General features: G+C 38.5%; 2 protein-coding genes across 4 annotated transcripts; one reads left to right on the top strand and one right to left on the bottom strand.

Moving 5' to 3' along the window:
- Nucleotides 1–4,795: 4,795 nt before the first annotated feature.
- LOC141610875 (uncharacterized) lies at nt 4,796–8,301 on the top strand. Of its 3 annotated transcripts, XR_012528429.1 has the most exons (5): nt 4,796–5,764; nt 6,017–6,395; nt 6,503–6,564; nt 6,857–7,612; nt 7,687–8,301. XR_012528429.1 is itself a non-coding variant. In XM_074429166.1 (4 exons), exons 2-4 carry the CDS (start codon nt 6,218–6,220, stop codon nt 7,361–7,363), a joined length of 747 nt encoding a protein of 248 aa, XP_074285267.1. In that variant the 5' UTR covers nt 4,796–5,764; nt 6,053–6,217; the 3' UTR covers nt 7,364–8,301. The 3 variants fall into 3 exon arrangements, 2 of the variants coding, with proteins under 2 accessions (XP_074285267.1, XP_074285266.1); XM_074429166.1 differs by having other exon boundaries at nt 6,053–6,395; nt 6,857–8,301; XM_074429165.1 differs by having other exon boundaries at nt 6,857–8,301.
- A 3,661-nt stretch (nt 8,302–11,962) lies between these two features.
- On the bottom strand, nt 11,963–15,500 carry LOC141612819 (uncharacterized). The gene is made up of 3 exons (XM_074431567.1): nt 15,016–15,500; nt 13,365–14,412; nt 11,963–12,751 (listed from the first exon to the last, which is right to left on the bottom strand). The coding sequence occupies exons 1-3, from the start codon at nt 15,498–15,500 to the stop codon at nt 11,963–11,965; spliced, it is 2,322 nt and encodes a 773-aa protein (XP_074287668.1).
- Nucleotides 15,501–21,839: the final 6,339 nt, after the last annotated feature.

Raw genomic sequence — 21,839 nt, 5'->3', positions numbered from 1 at the left:
TATTCTTACTTAAATGGTTACAATTCATTATTTAGCTGTAAACAGGTGCATATTCTCACGCAAAAGTGTTTCCCTCATAAGTAAGTTATAAATAGTTACATAATATTTGGAAAATGGCTACGTATAACTCAACATGTGCATATTTTGTAATCAAATATTGGTACGGAACCGACCTTGTGTTATTTCTATTGTTTGTGACCATTCTGATGACATTAGTGGCCATTTTTTGGTTATGAATTAAATCCTTTCTTTTGTATCTTATTAAGATCAAAATGTGACCAATTTTAAGCTATGTGTAGGTTTTGAATAACTACTATAGAATTTCCTTATTTTGTGTTGTTTGTGACCAATCAGGCTAAAATAGTGGTTGATGTTTTCATTAGTTTAACCTGTTATAGTACGGTTACTTTATGTACTTACATGGTCACATATTCATAGTAAAATGGAGACATTTTATATTTATACGTTATTAATAGTTACCCCCTGATTAACTGTTATCACTCAATTGCTAGGTTTATCTAACTTCAAGACATAGGTTATGTCAATGGCATATCCAACAGAATGCTGTTTCACACTATGGTGCACTAAAGCATAATCGATCATTCCAGACCGTCTTCAACAAATGTCTTAAATGGTTGTTATAGCGAGGCGGAATTCGAAGATACATGGAGGAAAATGATATCAGACTACGAACTACAAGATAGTGATTGGTTTGATCGTCTATATACTTTAAGGGAAAAATGGTGCACCGCATTTAATAAGGGATACTTTTCAGCAGGTATATTATCGTCGCAACGGAGTGAAAGCACCAATCATGCTTTGGGGTTCCAAGCAACTAAGAATACTTCACCTACCGAATTCTTTCACATATTTGAGTCAACAGTCAGAAGATGGAGGTCGGAAGAGGAACGAAATGAATTTAACAATGCATTTTTGTTTTGCTTTAATTTTTGAACGTCGCCTTAATAAGGCAGTTAATTTTTGAACAATGCATTATTTTTTTACTCATCGAATATTTATACATTGTTTTTCTAATTAAATTGTTGCATAATTATTTTTTCTACCTATTTGGTCACAATTTCTACCTATATAGCCACATGTTCCGATATTTGGTCACAATTTGTTTCATGATATGTTGCTAGTAAAAAGCTACAAATAGCAAATACATGGCTACAAATAGTATATATACGGCCACAAAATAAAATAACTAATTCATTTAAAAATTACAAATAGTTTAAAATTGGTCACTATGTATAAAAGAATGTTCACAAACATTTAAAAACCACTCTTCAACGACAACGGGCACTAATAGCCGCTAATTTCAGAAGAATTATCCTATAAAAAAAAAGTCACGATCTGATCTATAGAGGTTACAAATTAGTGTCAAGATTTGTTGTTAGTAACAACGTACAAATAGTAAATATATGGTTACAAATAGTAGATATATAGCCACAAAAGTAAATGACTTTTGTAATGTGACCAGTTAAGATTATAATGTGACCAGTTATGAATTATAGGCACAATGCGACTATGGAAACAGTAAAGAGAAAATGTGTTCAATTCACTTGAAATAAATTACCGAAATAAGATGCGTTCAATTCATAGATGTTTGCAATTTAAACGAGAATTTCAACTAGAAATCAACAACAGTTTTTAATCATCTACCAAATCCAAATTAAAATAGCAATGTTTTTCCAACAACTTCACCAATCTGCTACTTATTCTTTACGCAATCATCCTCTACAACGGCCCCCTCAGCTCCTTTCTTCGTTGCCAACCTTGTGCATCTTCTTACATACACGCTTTTGCTTTTGTTTGAATCTCGTGGTCGCTTAGGACAATGCACGCTGTTCTTTTGTGAAGGTCCCGAGCAGTTGGTATCATTAGTACCAATTGAATCATTGATACCAATTGAATCGATCTCAAGGTCAAAGGAGGGCGTCTCAACCAACTTCATTTCCGCTATCTCATCAATCCTCCTACCCATATCTAGAAATTGTGCCAAGAAGTTTGGATACTTCAACGCTTGTGTAAACTCTCCTTCAATCTCCCACGAACCTCCTTTTCATCAATCGGGGTGACATTAGCTTGCTTTTCCACTTCTTTAGTTCTAATCTCATGTAACCTTGACACAAGTTCCAAATCCTGTTTTGTCATCATCAAATTCACCAAACGGGCTATAAAAGAGAATAACATGAACAAACAATTACTATACTTCATAAAAAAGAGTTAGTATGCTAAAAACGACTAAGTTCAGAAGAACGGTCACAATAAAAAAAAAAAGGCCACTGTAAAATTTAAAGAGGTTACAAACAATATTTTTAATATGTTAGTCAAATATCAATTACAATGGTCACAAACTATAAAAAAATGGTCACAAACCAAACCAGAACAGTCCCAAACCAGAACGGTCTCATCAATCCTTCAACCAAACCAGAACGGTCACAAACTTAAAAAATGGTTACAAACCAAACCAGAACGGTCACAAACCAAAACAGTCTCATCAATCCTTCTACCAAAAAATGGTTACAAACCAAACCAGAACGGTCACAAACTATAAAAAGATACATAAATCTTGTGCAAATTAATCAAAAGCCAAGCAGAATTGTCACAAACCAGAACGGTCACAAGCTATAATTCTAATAAAAAAAATGGTCACAAAACCGAGAAGAATGGTCACAAACAGAATAAAAATACAATTTTAATAATGTAAAGGGTAAAGAGTAAACGACTTACATCGTTATATTTGCTTTCAATTTGTTCATTAAAACACAAGCAAAAACACGGCCAACAATGTTAACGATTAAGAAACTGCATACAAATCAATTAGTACAATTAAATTACTAAATCATACCTTCAACATCACTAGAAACTGCTTCACCAGCGCCCTTTCTTGCTACCCGTTTCACGCGTTTCATCTCTGGAAAGTAGCCCCAATTTTCCGGATCTGTAACAAATTTTTGGGGAAAACAAAAACTAGGGTTTATGGGACTAGAGAGAGACGGGAGAAAAGTGAGGAGAGGAGAGATACGGTCGTGGGATTTTGGGGGAAAAAATAACGCGATTTTTGGAAACAATATCGAAAAGATTATTTGTTAATTTGTTACCTTTTTTAAAATTATTTAATTTCTCAAAATTATCCACAACCAAATACTTTCTAAATGATATCAACTTGACCCGTTTCACTATAATAACGGATACATCTGTTATACAGGAGACTAATTGTTATTTTATTGTTTCGCATTCGCGGTAGGCATTTCTCTTACACTTTTGACTATTTTACCCCTCTCGTCTCCTTTTACGGTTGTAGGCTTTTCGCTAATTTCTGTGATCGTAGTACCGCTGCACTGCTGTAGATATAATTTTAGGGAAACAGTTGATTGGAAAATTGTTTGAATCAAGTTTCTAAATTTCACTGGTTTGAGCTGAACTGAACTGAACTGAACTGAATGGAGCTGAACTGAACTGAACTGAATTGAATGGAGCTGAACTGGATAGAGCTGAGCTGAACTGAAATGGGCTGAAAATAAGCCAGAAAGAACAGGGCCTAAGAGCTGAACTGAACTTATAGGAGCTGAACTAAACTGAACTTATAGGAGATGAACTGAACTTATAGGAACTGAATTGAACTTATAAGAGCTGAATTGAACTGAACGAACTTATAAGAGTTGAACTAAACTTATATGAGCTGAACTTATAGAAGTCGAACTGAACTTATAAAAATTTTACGCTTTATATATAATAATTTTTTTTAGAACTAATACAATACATTACAATAAAAAATAAATTATATGTTACTTTTTTTTTTCTAACCATTTATTTCCATAATATCATCATAGTCGTCACTTTCATCATCTTCATTTTCACTGACATCATCAAATCTATCTATTTTTTTTTCTAACCATCTATTTTTTTTTTTAAGAATACTGTATATAGGATAATTTTAATATTGGATTTTTTTTGCATTGATTTTAATGGAAAGGGCACTATTTTTTTCAATTCGTCAATATTAAAAAACGGGTATGAATTTATAGTTAATATAAGTTGTATGAACTTGTCTAAACTGAACTTATAAGAACTGAACTAAACTTAGGGGTCGTTTGGTTGCCACTTAGAAAACACAGGCATTGAAAAATCCCATGTTTTTGAAAAATGGGTTGTTTGGTTGCCATAAATTTTAGAAAATGTAGGAATTAGAACTTTTCAGGAACTTCCAATGCCTACCTGATGTGGGAAGTTGCTTACCTACTCCCCCTTGGTCATTGAAAGTTTCTGTGGAATTTAATTCCTACATGAGCAACCAAACACTTTTCCGAAATTCACCCGAATTGGATGAGGGAACTTAATTCCCATGAATTGTATTTTCCTAGCAAAATTAAGTTCCTTGATCAACCAAACAACCCCTTATAGGAATTGAACAGAACTTATAAGAATTGAACTGAACTTATAGGAACTAAACTGAACTTAAAAAGGCAAATAGAAGTCCAAGAGAATAGGTTTGATGGCCCGTTTATGTAATACTCTGTTCTTTTCGGCTTAATTTCGGCTTTCAATCACTAGCTCTGATTATTTCAACTCACTTAGTTCAGCTCCAAAATTTTTTTTAACAAACTTCAATTCAGTTTAACTTCATTCAGTTCACTTCAGTTTCATTCAGCTCAGTTTAGTTCATCCAAAAATGAACAGGACCTAAGTGAATTGAGACGAACACAACACGATATTTAATAGAGTTAGGTTTGAGAGGAAGGATTCATGACCCCATTTAACACGAACTCAACCTGACTCGGCCTGTTTCCTAGACCGGAGTTAAAAATTGGATAAATCATTGAGTAGGTGGCAAGCGGAAGCCAAATGGAGACACCGCCATCCACCTCTAAACCATTCACCCGTATCACTGATGAATCTGCCTTCACTCGCCGCTACCGCACCCACTACACCCAAGTCCATGTCTTCCATCCACCACAATCCCTCTCCTCCTCCCACCCTCCATGGATCACCGCCCTCGAAACCACCGCAAACAACACCTTCATCTTCCGCCACCCTCTCACCTCTAAACCCTACTCCTTCACATTCCCCCAAAAATTCAACCCTTCCATCATCGCCATCTCCTATCACCTCGACGAATCATATCCCGTCCATTATCTCCTCGTCTTCCCCACCCCGGTTGATATCTCTACTTTGTATATTCAAAAATATTGTAGTTTGTTGGCTTTGTTTTGATTTATTATTATAAAACTAGTAGAAAATTCAGAGTGGGTAGCTACATTATGTCCGGGTCGCGAACTCCTGGTTTTGGTCGGTTCGGGTGGCGGAAACGGTTTGTGGTTCACGGAGAAATTCTTTACTTGGTGATTCGAACTGCGGAAAAATTATTATTGGGTTAGGGTTTATATTGGGTTAGGGTTTACGAATTTAAGGGTAAGAAGAAGGTGTTGTTTATGGCCAGGAATTATTATTTTTTCCGAAAGGCGTCGAGGAAGTTTCCAGGGAGGGAGTATAAGAACTGCATTGTGTTTTCTGAGGCGGCTTTTCCGCGGTATGGGAAGGATTGTTGGGAGTTCACTCAGAATGATGATACACAATTCAGTGAGGATGATATTGCGGTTTTCCGGTTGGATGATGAGGTTTTTGCTCGGGAGGGTGAGAATTCGGGTTTTCCTAAGATTGATTGGTCGCCTCCTGATTGGATTTTGAATTTTTCGTCAATCCCTGTTGATGAATTTAAGAAACATTCGGAATCAGAATCGTCTAGTGAATCAGAAAGGTAATTGAAGTAGTGTGATTACATCTTAGAAGATAATATGGTATTATGTTAGATTATGTTTACATTGGCAGTAGATTGATAGTATTTCTGAAATTGTTAGGTATTGGGTAGTGTATCAATTTAATGATTTATCATTGTAGAGTACGAGAATCGCTGGTCTTATTGTCTTATACTCGTATGGATACAAATTCTCTTGTTAATAAGTAAATAGTGTGCATAGTGATGATGTTGGTTTTGTTGTTCTTGGTGAAGAGAGCCTGATGAGGATGACGGATTGGACTGTGACAGTGGAAAGAAGGATGATGACGAGGTGCAATCTGATTTGAAAGATACAAGTAGTGAAGATGAGGAGGAGCAAGAAGAGATGGAACTAATTTTGGCTGTCTAGATCAGGATCAGGATCAGGACCAGGACGGGGTGGTTTCTCATTCAGATAGTCAGGAGGATGGAAATATGCAATGTGATTCAAACAGTCGGGAAAAGTATGATGAAGAGATGGATTCTAAAGCAAATATTGAGAATGATACATCATTGCAAGAGGCCCTTCTGACACCTTCTCTCTATGCTGTTGAACAAGCAGTTACAAAAACTCTTCTTAGAATGAATAGCACAAATGATGCAGTTGAGGAAGGTAATGAAGTTTAATTAAGAACACATGACATACTGGACTTATCTCCTTTACTCTTCCGTTAGGTTCTAGATTGCGCACTTTTCATGTTGATTGATATAATCTTGCAGAGACTTCTGGAAAAAACATCACTCATGCGATACCTAAGGCTCCTACGTCCTCTACGACTGAGGTAGAAAATAATTCTTTTTTAAGCCTTTTCGTTTACCAAATCCATCCCAAATGTCGCATTTGATTTAATGGTCACCTGTTGTCAATGTTTGATCATTGATTTCTTGAAAGCTTGTCTGATTTATTAAAAACAATTATTTTGACAATATCATTTTTATAGAAAAAAAAAATTACTATTTGTGCTTCATTGTTAGGCCAACAAAATCAAATGACTACAGTTTGTTTATATGAGTTGGGGTGAGTATATCTTTAATGGAACCAATTTTTGTGCTTCATTTTCATTCTTTATGTAGAGCATGGGAACTACCAAATTTGAAGGACTCGAGATAAGGTCTGATTTAATCCCAACCTTGCAAAAGATTTGGCAGAAGCATGGGAACATAATAAAAGACAGCATTGTGCGTAGTGGTGACATAGTTGCTAGGGCATTGGAGTCGCTGGCCATTATGGTACGAATACTCGAGGACAACCCAGCCCAGTCCTTGAGTGACAGCCAAGCTGATTATTTAACCTCCACACTTTCTGATCTAAGAAACATATGTTTCAAAGTTTACTGGTTGGTGTCGTTTGTTGAAAAAGCTTTAAAAGTACATAGAAGCAAACCTTTGGTGGAATCTTTGAACAATCTCAGTCAGTTAAGTTCCCAAGTCAAGGAGCGCAGAGCAATCCTCCTTGATGAAGTAGCTAAACTCAACGAGGAAGAAAACAAACTCAAGGAAGAGATGGGGAAGATTTCCAAGATGATTCCTTTTTCTGGGCAAGTAAAGTTTGATGAACCCATAGGAGCTGGGTTCACATGAGTGTGTTGGTGATTGTGCAATCAATTTTTTAGGGCTCATATGGCCGACAGGACTTGCATATCGCTACAGTCTCCCTTCATGGTAGAAGTAAAGCTTGGATTTGTGTTTTTTCATGGTTTGCATCGTGGATCAACGCAAGCCATTAGATTAGTACTAGACTACTAGCTATGGCCTATGTGTATAATTATGTTAGAGGTGGGTATATGAGCTTATTTTGGACTTGTCATCCTGATCATTGCTCACGGTAGGGTGTTTATAATTATGTTAGAGGTGGGTATATGAGCTTATTTTGGACCTGTCATCCTGATCATTGCTCACGGTAGGGTGTGTATAATTATGTTAGAGGTGGGTATATGAGCTTATTTTGGACTTGTTATCCTGATCATTGCTCACCGTAGGATCGTTGCTAACTGCTGTTCATGAGTCCTGGTGTATTTGTAGTTTATATTCTTATAAGAGTATTTTGACCTCCATATCTTGAGACGATAGTTTCTCATAAGTACCCACCTTAATATTAACAACGGAAATTATTATGGTGCATTAATTTTGGGATATAAGTTGCAGAAAGTTAGTAATGGGGTTTCAGTTTTGAAAAGTATATTATTTTTTTTTTTTGAAAAAGAGTGGAGTTCATCTGTATAGGAAAAGTAGAAAATGGTTTTGCAGCTTGCAGGGCTGGAAGATGCATATTGGCTTGAACGGCTGTTGGTCTGTTGGATGCTGTCTCGGCTTACCAAAAAGTGCCTTGAATGACATCTGCTACTTGCCTTCTTCTAATTGGAATGTAATGCGACCTCTTATTCTTAGACTCTTTACATGTACTTTTGGCAAATTATTCGGTGCATGCAGGTGAACTCCATCCACTTCATCACCTCTCTACTCCTAAAATTTTTGTGAAACCAAAGTATTAAGAACCAGTTGAACTGTTTTGAGTAAAAGTACTCTTTTGTAATGATGCAAACTCGTCAAGTAAAGATGTGCCTCTACATATAAAGCACGACATTACCTCATTTAAATCCTAAAAGCTACAATTAGAAGTGTTTTACAACATTCTTAGTTTATATTGAGATAATGTTGTGCTTAACATCCTCCTGGAGGTGGACACTTGACAGTTTTAAAGTTGATCAACGATTTGGAAAGCACTCTTATGCTCCAAGTTGTTGGCTGGCATACCCCTTTTCAGGTTATTAGTTGGGCATTGCTTTTAACGATCTGTACATTTTGAGTTTCCTGTTTAGTCTATTGTTTTGCTTTTCATGGACAATGGTCGAATCCAGTGGTAAGTTTTCGTTTATCAAAAAATAATCTTCAGCTGTAATAGCAATATTTGATGCTAGTGTAGTAAGGAATCTGTTGTCTTCATTTGCTTAGTCTTGTTTGGTTTCTACTGATACTTGTATGGTGCTGAATTTTAACAGTTGGAAACTTATGGTTTCCTTCTGCTATAATAGTTTATTTTCGTAGGCTTACATGGTTTGAAGAGGGTATCACGTATGCTTTGGGTTAATATTATTCTTATTATTCAAAAAGTAGTTAAGTAGTCGATGGTCATTGGGTTCATTCCACGACTGAACCAAAGACCAAACTGACACTAACATTTGGACCGTGAGTCTGTGACGAGACCACTTTAAATTTGGTGCAGTCCGGTGCAGTATAATGTGTGACGATTTGGCCTGGTATGTGGTCTGGATTCTAGACTATATAATGAACAACCATAAGTGAGACACCTATTGTAGCCACAATTGATGTTGACAACGGCTTAAATGCTTTAGATGAATATGATATGTGTTGTTTGGTAGACAACTGCTAGTTTGGGTTTTTGTCTTTTGTTCGTCTCCTCCAGGTTAAGCACGTCAACAACCAGACACGAAGTAGGTTCAAGCCTTCAATGGAACATCACCTCTAATGCTCACCTATTGTCCAAGTCACCGACTCTTCTTCTGTCATAAATATTTTTGTTTTTGGAAAAGCTCGTGTTTGGAGAGGTAGAAAGTTCTGTTACAAGCTTGCAGGGCTGTGAGAAGCATATTGACCTGAAGTCCTGAACGACTGCTGGATGCTCTATCGGCTTTTTAATAAGAGCCTTGAATGGCATCTCCTACTTGCCTAGTTCTGATTGGTATGTAATACGATCTCTTTGTGTCTAGTCTATTACGCTTTTCTTTTTAATTTATTCCATTAGGTTCTATACACTTGTATTTTTTGGCAAATTATTTAGTGCAAGCAAGGCGCCTTCTTTTTCTACCGACCTTCACCGTGAAACCAAAGTTTAAAAAACCCTACAGATGGAGCAAAAGGTACTCGTATATCGTAATCTTTTGTAATGTCGCACAGAACAAAAGTGCAAATGTCATGCTAAATTTTCGTTTAACCTCTCCCCAATACACCAAGAAAGAACCTTCGCCGGTAAATTAGCAATAAATGATGGTAGTGTTGTATAGAATCAGTCGTGTCTTCATTACTGAATCTTGTTTGGTTTCTACTGATACCTCCACTGAGTATGGTTTTGAATTTTAACTGTTTATGTTGGAAATTTGTGGTTTCTTTCTGCTTCACCGCGCCTGTATTACAAATTCGTAATCTGCTCATTACGAATTTGTCTCCTACATTGGTAAGTTAAGACTGGTCTACTTGTGACTTCTGATTAAAAAACAAAAGCGGCTGACTGAAACAGTAATTTTCTCTGTTTGTTCTTGTTTTAGCTCTTTTATGAAGTAATTTCTACTTTATATCTGATTGACCTATCATATTATGTATTCCATCATTATGATTTATGAACATGAATCCCTCATCGTTGTTGCATTTTATATGTTTTGATGCAATACACTACTGAAATGAAATGAGACTGGTCTACTTGTGACTTCTGATTAAAAAACTCTAATGCTCAAACCAAGTTCTTTTTCCAGCAAGAAGGTTTATGTTGGTTTCTATGTATCTGATTGATCTATCATTTTATGTATTCCATATTTCCATCTATGTTTCTATGTATCTTGGTTGTGTCCACGGCTGGGAAAAACAAGTTAGTAAATTCTTCAGACTGAATTCTTTTCCAGCAAAAAGATGCATGCTCGCTCTAGAATATTCGGTTGGATGCTACTCCCTCTGTTCCGGTCATTTGTTGTCCTTTTCTATTTTGGGATATTCTACCATGTACCCTCGAGTTTTTTTGGTTTTCTACGGTGTACCCCTACAATTTTGAAATTCTATGATGTACCCTTAAATTTCTTACTTATTTCTCACCTTATTTAACTATCCGTTAACTTTATTACTGTCAAACAACCGTATTTTGACCTTTATTCTAACTCGTGAATGTTGTATCACCATCCCATGTGAAAAGTATCACAAATCACTTTTAATAAGCACAAACTACTACGTATTAGTTATGATTCATGAAATGATAATGAAAATTTGAAGAATTTTCAGTTAGATTCGTATACTGTTTGGTGGGTTAATGGGTAACCGACGAATTAATAAGTAGATGATTAGGTTATCGAGTAATTGGAATGTTAAATAAACGATTTAATAAGTCAATTAAGAAACTTGCATATTAAAGACAAAAAATAAGGTCATGGTATAGACTATTGTGTAGAGTTCAGGGGGTACACTATAGAATTTCAAAATTGTAGGGGTACACCATAGAAAATCGAAAAACTCGAGGGTACCCCGTAGAATATCCCTTCTATTTTTGGGTGTCTCAATCATTTGTTGTCCCTTCTATTTTAAGAATGAATTTGATGAGTAATTTGATCATTTTCATTCAATTTGTTCCACATGTCATTTAGTTATTGTTCCTCTCCTCTTTCCTTGGTCTTTGTGCTAAAACAAAAGGACAACAATTGACCGGGACGGAGGGAGTATGAAGGTTATCGGTTGATAAGTAATAATAAAGTAAATATGGGAAAATTGTTGAATTAAACTGTACTTTTTCCTTTCTTGGAACAATTGACGGGATTAAAAGATCGGATTATTTTTTTTTTTTTTTTTTTGGTACAAAAGAGGGGCAAAGCCGCGATAAAAACTACTAGACTAAATAGCAACTAAACGAGGGAGAGCAACTCCCAAAATGTCATCACTAAGAATGGTGCGAAGTCCCTCCGGAGGAGCATCAACTGTAGTTTTGGTCACTGAAGAATGCACTCCCGCATTGGCTAACCAATCCGCAACTCTATTTGCTTCTCGAAACACATGCTCTACTCGCACCGTCCATCCTGCTAATCCGATAAGATCTTTGCACCTTCGAACCAGTGGACGGAGGCTATTACTTAACAATTGATTCTGTCGGATGAAGTCAACACAATTTTTATTGTCCATGTGGACAAGCACCTTGGTGAGACCCATCGTTCTAGCCATCTCCAGACCCGTAAACAAAGCTCTCATGGAAGTGCAAATTCCCGAGGAAAATAGAAATCTTGTAATGAAATTTTCCGTATCATCCCGTATTAATCCACCACAACCTGCTAAACCCGGGTTTCCCTTAGATGCCCCATCCGTATTAAAAAGAGCCCATCCATGAGGTGGAGCGTTCCAACGAATGTATCGTTCCTCCATTGAAGTACCAGGGCTCGGGATAAAAATAGAGTATGGATTAAAAGCTGTTTTTTACATATCAAACTGATGATTCAAAAAACGAATAGGGTCGATAGGGTTCTCATCAGCTCTGCCAAATACTTCGTTATTGCGCCATTTCCAAATCCACCAGCAAGTGATTGCGAATTTCATAGACCAATTCGGGGAAGATAAAGATGGGGTGTTGCTTGCGTTTTTTGAAATCCAAACAGGGTAAGACTCTGTATAGAAGGACTCATAGGCTGCATAATCACCCAGTTGCATCCATAATTCCTCAGACTTGGGACAACGACGGAGGAGATGATCAGGGGTCTCGTCCTCCGTATAGCACCGTGGACAAAACGGGTCATCAGCGAGTCCTCGTCTCACCCGGTTATAATTGGTCATTAATCGCCCATGTGCCGCTAGCCAGATGAACATACGGATTCTTTGTTGAACCGGTAATTTCCATATGAGATGCCATGTTATGGGATTATTTTCAGTTGGAGTTTCGGCTCCTTTAATGATAGCAAGGGCGGATTGAATTGAGAATTTGCCATGGGATGTACCGTTCCAATAGAGGGAGTCTTCCATATCAGGTTCAGGCGATATGGAATAAGCAGCGATTTTTTTTAATTCTTCCTGAGGCAAATAGTTAGAGAATTCGTCCCATTTCCAATCGCCATTCGCATCCCACATTTCACTTACAGTGGCTCCAAGTATGGTATCCGGAATGGGAGCTATTACTTTATCCGCTAAGCATCCTTCCTCCACCCAAGAGTGATCCCAAAAACAGTCAAATCCGCCATTACCTATCGCAATCGAGGTACCCTTGTAGATGAACTGCGATTGGGCAGTAATACCCGCCAAACATTGGACATATTTGGTTTGGGTTGAAGCATATCAATATCGCATCGTCCGTTGCAAAGATGCCAGCCCTCAAAACTCTAGCCCAAAGACTAGAAGGCTCGGATAATACTCGCCACCCGAGTTTAGTAAGAAAAGCCGCATTGGATTGACGTGACGATCTCAATCCGAGCCCTCCCATGGATTTTGGTTTTTGCACCGTTTCCCAATTTATAAGATGAATTTTCTTATTTTCTTCATTCCCTCCCCATAAGAAACGACGGTTTTTTTTATCAATATTATCACAGACCGTCAGTGGTATTTTCGCCGTTTGCATGCTATAGTTAGCGAGAGTCGACAGGGTTGATTGCACCAAAGTAGTTCTTCCGACCAACGATAGGTGTTTCGTTTGCAAACCCGATAATCTCTTGTTGAATTTCTCCTCTAAATGAGCAAAAGTTGCCTTAGTAACCCGACCATTAATAGTCGGCATCCCAAGATATATTCCCATATCATTTGTTGACTCAAACCCAAGAATGTTTATAATCTCTTCCCTGTTTAACATTGAAGTATTTGGCGAAAAGAAGATTTTGGACTTGGTTATACTCACCTTTTCGCCTGAAGCTTTACAGAAATTATCTAAGACATATTTGATCACCATAGCTTGATCTGCTCGAGCCTCCGCAAAAAGGACCATATCATCAGCAAAAAATAAATTCGAAATCTTAGGACCCCCTTTGCAAATAGGAATAGGTAGCCAGTCCGTGTAACGGACTCTTTCATCTATTGCTTGTTGAAGTTTTTCCAAACACATGACAAATAAGTAGGAGGATAAAGGATCGCCTTGACGCACCCCTCTTGTCGGAATGAATTTTTCAGTGGTCTCTCCATTCCATAGAATTTGCATTGAAGTTGTGGAAACACACTCCATGATTGTATTAATAAATAAAATAGGCAAATTCATATCCGTAAGGGTATGTTCAATAAAATCCCATCGTAGCCTATCGTAAGCTTTTTCTAAGTCAATTTTAATGGCCATGTACCCCTTATTCCCTTTCTTCTTACGCATAGTATGAATGGCTTCCTGAAACACTACTATATTATCCGTTATTTGTCGTAGGAACAAAACCACTGCGATTTTCGAAATAAGAAAAGGGAGGACTTTCTTAATTCTATTAGCCAACGCTTTACTAACAATTTTATAGGCTACGTTGCAGAGGCTTATGGGCCGAAACTGGGAAATATGCTCAGGAGACACTACTTTAGGTATGAGAACGAGATGTGTATCATTCATACCTGCAGGAAAACCCTTGCCTTCTAAAGCCCTCATAGCCATTGCACATACATCCCGCTTGATAACGGACCAATTTTTTTGATAGAATAAGGCTTGAAATCCATCCGGACCTGGAGCTTTAAGAGAGCCCATGTCAAATACTACTTTCTCAATCTCAGCCAGAGAAAAATATCGTGTGAGTCCGTCCCACTGTTCATTACTAAATTCTTGGAAGTTGTCAATAGGAATATTAGCTTCATCAAAACTTGGAGCATCTTCAGTGTATAAACGTTTATAATATTCAACTACCAAGTCTTTCACAGCTTCTTTTTCCTCAATCCATATTCCTTCATCGTTTTTCAGAGAAGTTATACGATTACGCCACCTACGCACAAGAGTACTAACATGAAAGTAGGACGTATTTCGGTCACCATCCTTTATGAATTCGACTCGTGATTTCTGGTACCACAGTAACTCTTCCCTTTCTAGAACTTCGTCCAACTCTTTTCATAGTTTTGCTTCTAAAATTATCAAGTGCCCATGACGTTTTAAAGAGAGCTCTCTTTGGCAGCCTGTTATTCTTGCTTTTAACTTACGTTTCATGCGAAAAATATTCCCAAAAACTTCTTCGTTCCATACTTGGAGTTTATTTGAAAGATTGGACAACTGAGAAACAAGATCTCCCTCCCTCGTCCAACTGTCTTTAACGAAATCAGAAAAGTCTTCATGAGTCATCCACGCAGCTTGAAACCTGAACGGTCTGTTTATTGAAGATAAAGGAGCAAACCCATTAGGACTTATCAATAGGGGACAATGATCCGATGAATAGGCGGCGGTGTTTAACGCTAGCATCCCCAAACATAGAACCCCATTCACTATTACATAAGGCCCTATCTAGTCTAGCGCGTTGACGGGTTTCCACGATTTCCCTCGGCCCAAGTATGAGATGGACCGAGAATTCAAGCTCTAAAAGTTCACGATCCTCAACCCATTGTTAAACAATTCGCATCTTCGAACCATATTCTGATCTCCTCCATGGCGTTCTGCAAGAGAACGGGTTTCATTAAAGTCTCCTGCAAGAAGCCACGGACAATTGTTCTGATGAGCATATTGTTCTAGTTCCTTCCATAAATCGTGTCGGTTATACGGATTCGGGCTAGCATATACTGCAGTAAAGAACCACGGCAAATCTCCACTTCGAGTTACTTCGACCGTGATAAATTGGGAATGATCTTTGACCAAAGTGACACTTACAATATCAGGGCGCCAATACAGCCAAATGCCTCCACTAAACCCGACTGCATCGACCCGACAGTGACCATTATAACCCAGAATCTTACCAATTTTTTCAGCATGATCCCCATCTTTATGAGTTTCTAAGAGAGCTATGACTGACGGCTTAAAATTTTTAACTACTTCTTTAAGAGCGCTTATTTTATTTCTACTTCCGGTCCCCTGAATATTCCACACCATAAATGTGATAGGGGGTAAATTGTGAGACAAATGCGGGATTCTGTCTGACATAGGAAAAGGTACGTAGTTTAAGAATGATAGATAGGCTCAATTTACGATAGAGAGCAATTGATTAATATTCCATGGTATCGACATCTCCACTTGGAGACTCGATTGGTCCTTCTTGATTGACTGAAACGTTATGTCCATCACCGGACTCTCCTGTACCATCACCCCCATAAAGGGAACGAGCATCTCCGGCTTGAGAGCTAATGTGATAGTACGAGATGGTGGTATCATCTCTAGTTGGAGGGGCTCCGGTAAGCATTTGAGCTGGGGTAGTGGAGGGTGGAATACAGATATGTATGGATTCATATTGCTGAACTTCTTGGTTTTTGGGAGTTTCAGTAATATTATTCAACGGCTGGAAACCAGGGGGATGAGTAATGGAATCAGTCTTGGATGAAATGGTGTTATTTGTATCTTTTAGAATGTGGGATTGATCAGTTGGGATGGTAGTAGGGGTTGTAGATTTTTTTGTGAATTTACTGGAATTTTTAGGAAATTTGGTGTTTGAACGGTATTGTGCTCTGTTTTGGTTGATTATATTATTATTTTTTGTATGAAAAGATGGGATATGTTTACCGTTATTACCAAAAGAATAATTTGGTTTGCGGGGAACACTATTATTATTATTGGGAGTAGTGATAGTGGAAGATTGAGGGATTGGTTTAAAAATAATATTTTCCTTGTTTAACGCAGAAAATCTGGAGCCGGGGCTATTATTAATATTCTTACCAAAATTGAAAATTCCTTTGTTAGCCTCTGTCTGGATCATATTCGGGTTCGGGTTGTCCGTCTTTGTGCTCTGTTTTCTTCTCGGAGGCTTCTTGACAAGCATCCATTCGCCAAAGTTGGATTCCGTTTCATTAGAACTCCCAGTAGTACCATGCTCTGGATTTGCAGTATGTGTAAGGTCTTCAGTTGTCTTCTCCACATCTCTACCAGATTCTTTTTTTTTTTTTTTTTTTTTTTTTTTTTTTGGCAGCTGTAAAGAAAGGTACACCTAACTATCCATAGCCTTACATGCAAGACCATGTGCTATTTTATTAAACGATCTAGGAATAAAACTAATAGCTAAACAATGAAAAGAGGCAGCGACCTCCAAAACATCCTTTAGTAGCGCTTTAAGGAGATGATGCGTACGTTCAATCCCAGCTAGCTGGAATACAATGGAGATGCAGTCCGTAGAGATCTCTAAGTGACGTATGCCTTGTTGCTGAGCCCATAACATTACCGTTAACACCCCCAATCCCTCAGCTTGTAAAGGTGATTCCGCTCTAATCTTTCGTACCTCACTACAACATCTCTGCCCATTCCCTAGAAATCCCACCCAACCAATCCCCGCTTTCTCTATCCCTCTCCACCCAGCATCTACCATAACCCTTACATAATCACAATTTCTTATTTCCCCCACAATACAAACCGGGTTACCATCTCTGATCCACATCGCACTATCAGTTCTTGATATACCAGAGGGAACCATTCTATTGAGTATTTCCTTTTCACTTACCTTCATAGCTTGGTCCGCCGTCCCAACCAAAAGCGTCCATAAATTGTAAAACATTAGCGGATGGAAGGTCAGACCTTGGAAGAGTATTTTATTCCGAATACTCCATAGACACCAAATCATTGCCAAAAACCGCACCACCCGAGCATCCCCATTTTCCAATTTTCCTAAATACGAAATCCATTCAATTATCCATTTCGTAATATCCAAATGTGAACCCAATTCAGCCTTTATTCCAAGCTCCGAACAAGCCCATAATCTTCGCGACACAGGACAGTCACGAAATAAATGTTCCATTGTTTCCATGCTCCCATCATTTGTCAAACATAGCTTACAGTTTGCGGCAATCGCAATATTTCTTTTCCTAAAATTTTCTCCTACCGAAAGTGTACTTGTAACAATTTTCCACACCAGAATTTTCCATGTTTGAGGCCCAGGCAATTTCCATAGCCTTTGCCTGCAAAACAAACGTACATCCTTCCCTATTCTTGATTTGTCTTTTTCCGATCCTCGTCGCTCCATAAATTCCTCAAATATAACACCATAGCCACTCTTTACACTATATTCACCATCATTGCAATGAAGCCAATACACCTCATCCCTTATCTGCGAGTTGCAAAAAGGCTTCGATAGGATTAAGTGCGCACTTTCTTCCTCAAAAATTTGTCTGACAAGAGCTTCATTCCACGCTCGTCCCCCAGCCGCCATACTTACAATCAAGTCCTTAATCTTCATACTCCACATCTCCACGAATTCCGCATCCAAGACACGCAAATGTGGTTCCGGACATTGTCCTCCCACCCACTTATTAACCCACACATTCAAGCTTGAATCAAGACCAGGTTTCCATCCTATGTTCTGTCGTACCATATTCAGACCATGTAGAATACTTTTTGCCCCCCATGACAGATTGTTTCCATAATGTAGTCCTAAAGACTCCGTGATCGCCCCTTCCTTAAGCAATTTTTTACGAAAAACCTTTACGAAAAAGGATCCCGAACCTGATAAAATTCTCCACCCATGCTTGGCTAACAAAGCTTGATTCAGGCATTCAATGTTTCGAATTCCCAAACCTCCCTCCCTTTTTGGCAAGCTTAGGAACTTCTTACTACACCGTGAATCGACCTCCCCGATTTAACACTCCGCCACCAAAAATGTGCTAATAAGGAATTAATCTTATTAGACACACTTACCGGTATTTTAAATACCGATAGAACATAATTGGAGAGATTTGATAGGACAGAGGAAATAAGGGTAAGCCTTCCAGCTGATGATAGAAAAATCCCATTCCAAGAGGAAATTCTTTTCATGACATTGTCGACCAGGCTCTTAAACAACACCTGTTTAGATCCTTGAAACTCAGTAGGCAATCCTAGATATTTTCCAAGATTTTTCTTCCCTTTTATTTTTAACGTCTTCATCCCGTTTCGCGCCTTAAGCATCGTAGTACTAGGACTAAAAAGGATACCTGACTTATCATCATTCATGACTTGTCCCGAGACCCTGCAGAAATTGTCCAATATAGTCTTTAAAGACTTTGCCGAGTTGTTATTATCCTGAAGAAAAAACACCGCATCATCCGCAAAGAACAAATGCGATAAAGCCTCCACCCCTCGACACAAAGTAATACCCTTCAAGAGTCCGTTTTTCTCCGCATCAAGAATATTCCTAGACAACACTTCCATACAGAGGACAAACAGATATGGCGACAAAGGATCCCCCTGTCTTAACCCACAAGACGGTTTAAATAACCTTAGAGGGGCTCCATTAAAAAGAACTTGATAAGAAACCGAAGAAACACACATCATGATCAATTTCACCATTTTGGAGGGGATTCCAAACTTTTCTAAGACAGCCCGTAGAAAATCTCATCTTACACGATCATATGCTTTACTCATATCTGCTTTAAAAGCATATCGGCCATGCTTCCCCCTCTTATGCGAGTTGATTTTGTGGATAGCTTCATGGGCTAATAAAACATTATCTGAAATTTGCCTTCCTGAGATGAAAGCATTCTGGAAATCCCCCACCAAATATTTCATCACTTTTGATAAACGGTTCGTAATACACTTAGAGACAATCCTCATAAAAACGTTGCATAAGCTAATAGGACGGTAATCACCTACACCTTCTGGATTATCACATTTCGGAATCAAGCAAATAAAAGTCCTATTCATCTCTTGTAAAACTTTCCCTGAATTCAGAACAGAGAGAACCGCTTCCGTGATATCCCTTTTGATAATATGCCAGCATTTTTGATAAAAAACTGGCGGAATCCCATCAGGCCCAGGGGACTTATATGAGCCCATTTGAAACACCGCCGTCCGCACTTCTTTAGCTGTGTACGGACGAGAAAGCATATCGCCATCATCACGTTGCACCGTTTGTTGAACATTACTCAAAAATGGCTCTATCATTCCGTTCCAAGTTTCACCATCCACCCTTGAAACTGGATTATACAATGAGAAGTAGTATTCATGAAAAATACTCCCCGAGGTTTGAGAGTCATACACCCAATTACCCGTACTATCTTTCACACCTAGAATGTAATTTCGACCCGCACGTCCCTTAACCCAATTAAAGAAGTATTTAGTACACGTATCTCCATCAACCATCCACTTTAACTTAGCACGTTGTTTCCAAAATAGTGCCGATGCTTTTGAAAATTCGCGCACTTCTTCATTTGTTTTTGTATATAATTCGTCATTGCCATTAGTAGTAGCAATCTCAATACCTTTTTCTAAGTTATTATCAAAATCATCCCATTTCAGTTTCCATTCCATTCTCTTGTCCAAAGCCCATTTCCTAACCCGAAGCCTCACCCTTGATAATTTCCTTGCTACTCGGAAGCTAGGCGTCCCCCCAATTTGATGTCGCCAAATTTCCTTAATAATATTAACACATTCTTCATACTCCAAAACCCATGCATCCAACTTATACGGCTTGTGCTTATTATTTTGTATCAATTGAAGATCAAGCTCAATCGGAGCGTGATCCGAAATTTGTATTGGATAGTGCTTGATTCCCGTATTAGGAAAGACCGAAAGCCAATCCTTCGATCCAAGAGCACGATCAATTCTTTCATACACTCTTTTCTTTCCTTTCCGATTATTACACCAAGTATATCGTGGTCCTTTGAATGGTATATCCACCAATTGATTCGTAATCCGCCAAATATTGAAGTCATAAGCTCCCGTTATTGTTCTATTACTAGAACTCAACTTATCGCTTTGATACTCGACTTGGTTGAAATCACCCACAATTAAGTATGGGTATATCAATTTCTGAAGACAATCTTCAAGCTCCTGAAGAACTGGTCGCCGTTGGTTACAATAAGGAGAGCCATAAAAAAGCACCAAGTACCATAATCGTCCTTGACATTTTTCTACTAGCAAGATGATAAAATTATTACAAGACAAAACATGACTAAACTTTGCTTCATTTCTCCATCCTACCCACAACCCCCCAGCACTGCCATTAGCATCTATTCCAAAATTATTCGAAAAACCAAAAGGCCTAAACAAAGGGCCAATACAACTTACATTACACTTAGTCTCAACAAGAAAAACAAAATCATAATACGTACTACTTAGCAGCGCTCTTATTTTGGGAATTGTAGGGGCAAGCGCATTTTTTATACCCCTACAATTCCAGATGAGACCTTTCATGGAGACGGAGGAGGTTGAGATGGTCCAACCTCCGCAAAACCGTCATTTGTACCAGCTACTGAAGAATCAGAGGAGACTTCAATCTCCATATCGATCCTCCCAACCGAAATCCACCTCCTCCCCGAACACCTCCTCCCCGACCACCGGACCAAGTCCTTCCATCGTGCCACCTTTTTAGCAAGGTGAATCAAGTATGCCTTTGCCTTGCCAATAGTCATGTCTTTAGGAATGAGTATATCGTCCACCTGTGTGCAGCACTTCCTCTTTTTCCCGGCACTGATAGCATCCTTGTACTCCTCATAAAACTTTGATTTATGATAACAATCAGGTGTCCCCATGAGACTGTCAGAAAAACTTGAAGCATTCTTCTCACCATCCATTGCTGCAATTAGAGTTGCTGATGGTTTCCCATAGACTGGAACATCAAACAGCTTCATCTGGTTAACAGCCACTCCATCATTACCCATGTTGTCTCCCTGCCCTTCCAAATCCAGAACAGCTTTACCCTTACCAGCTGCTAACACCTCACCCAATGGCTTTACAGATGCTGAATCTTTGGCGACTTCCAATTCCAAATCCTTGCGTATAATAGCCATAGGAACCACAGATAGATCCAGCTTGTCCTCTGTCTTTGTTAAATCAGCCCCTTCTTCTATTTCACCCTCCTTAATCCCACCCTCCTGAGTCCCAATAGTCAGACACAACTCAGTATTAGGCTGTACCCTTGGACCCTGCACCTCAGTATTATCTTCAGAGCTTGAAATTAAGTTTATAAGCGAGCTATGATGGAATAGAGAAGATTCATCGACGTATTCGCCTTTGAAAGACCAGACCAACCACTTTGGGGTAAGAATCGATTCTCCACCCCCCCCCCCCGCCTGCTCCATACCAACATCACCTTCTTCATTTAGATCAATCTCAGAATCTGAACTTATGATGATTGCATTATCATAATTTGTTCCTTCATCAGCTTCCACATCAGCTTCCACATCAACATTCGCTTGCCCTGCTCCACCCACATTCTCCCCTTCATAATAATGATACACAATTGGGATCCCACCAGGAGGAGGATCAAAAGTCTGGTTATAACCACGATCATCGTCCAGAACCCTAGTCCACTCA

This window comes from Silene latifolia, chromosome 11 (genome assembly GCF_048544455.1).
Source record: "Silene latifolia isolate original U9 population chromosome 11, ASM4854445v1, whole genome shotgun sequence".
NCBI lineage: Eukaryota > Viridiplantae > Streptophyta > Magnoliopsida > Caryophyllales > Caryophyllaceae > Silene > Silene latifolia.
Note: the sequence above shows the minus strand (reverse complement) of the source record. Positions and strands in the feature narration are given on the sequence as shown.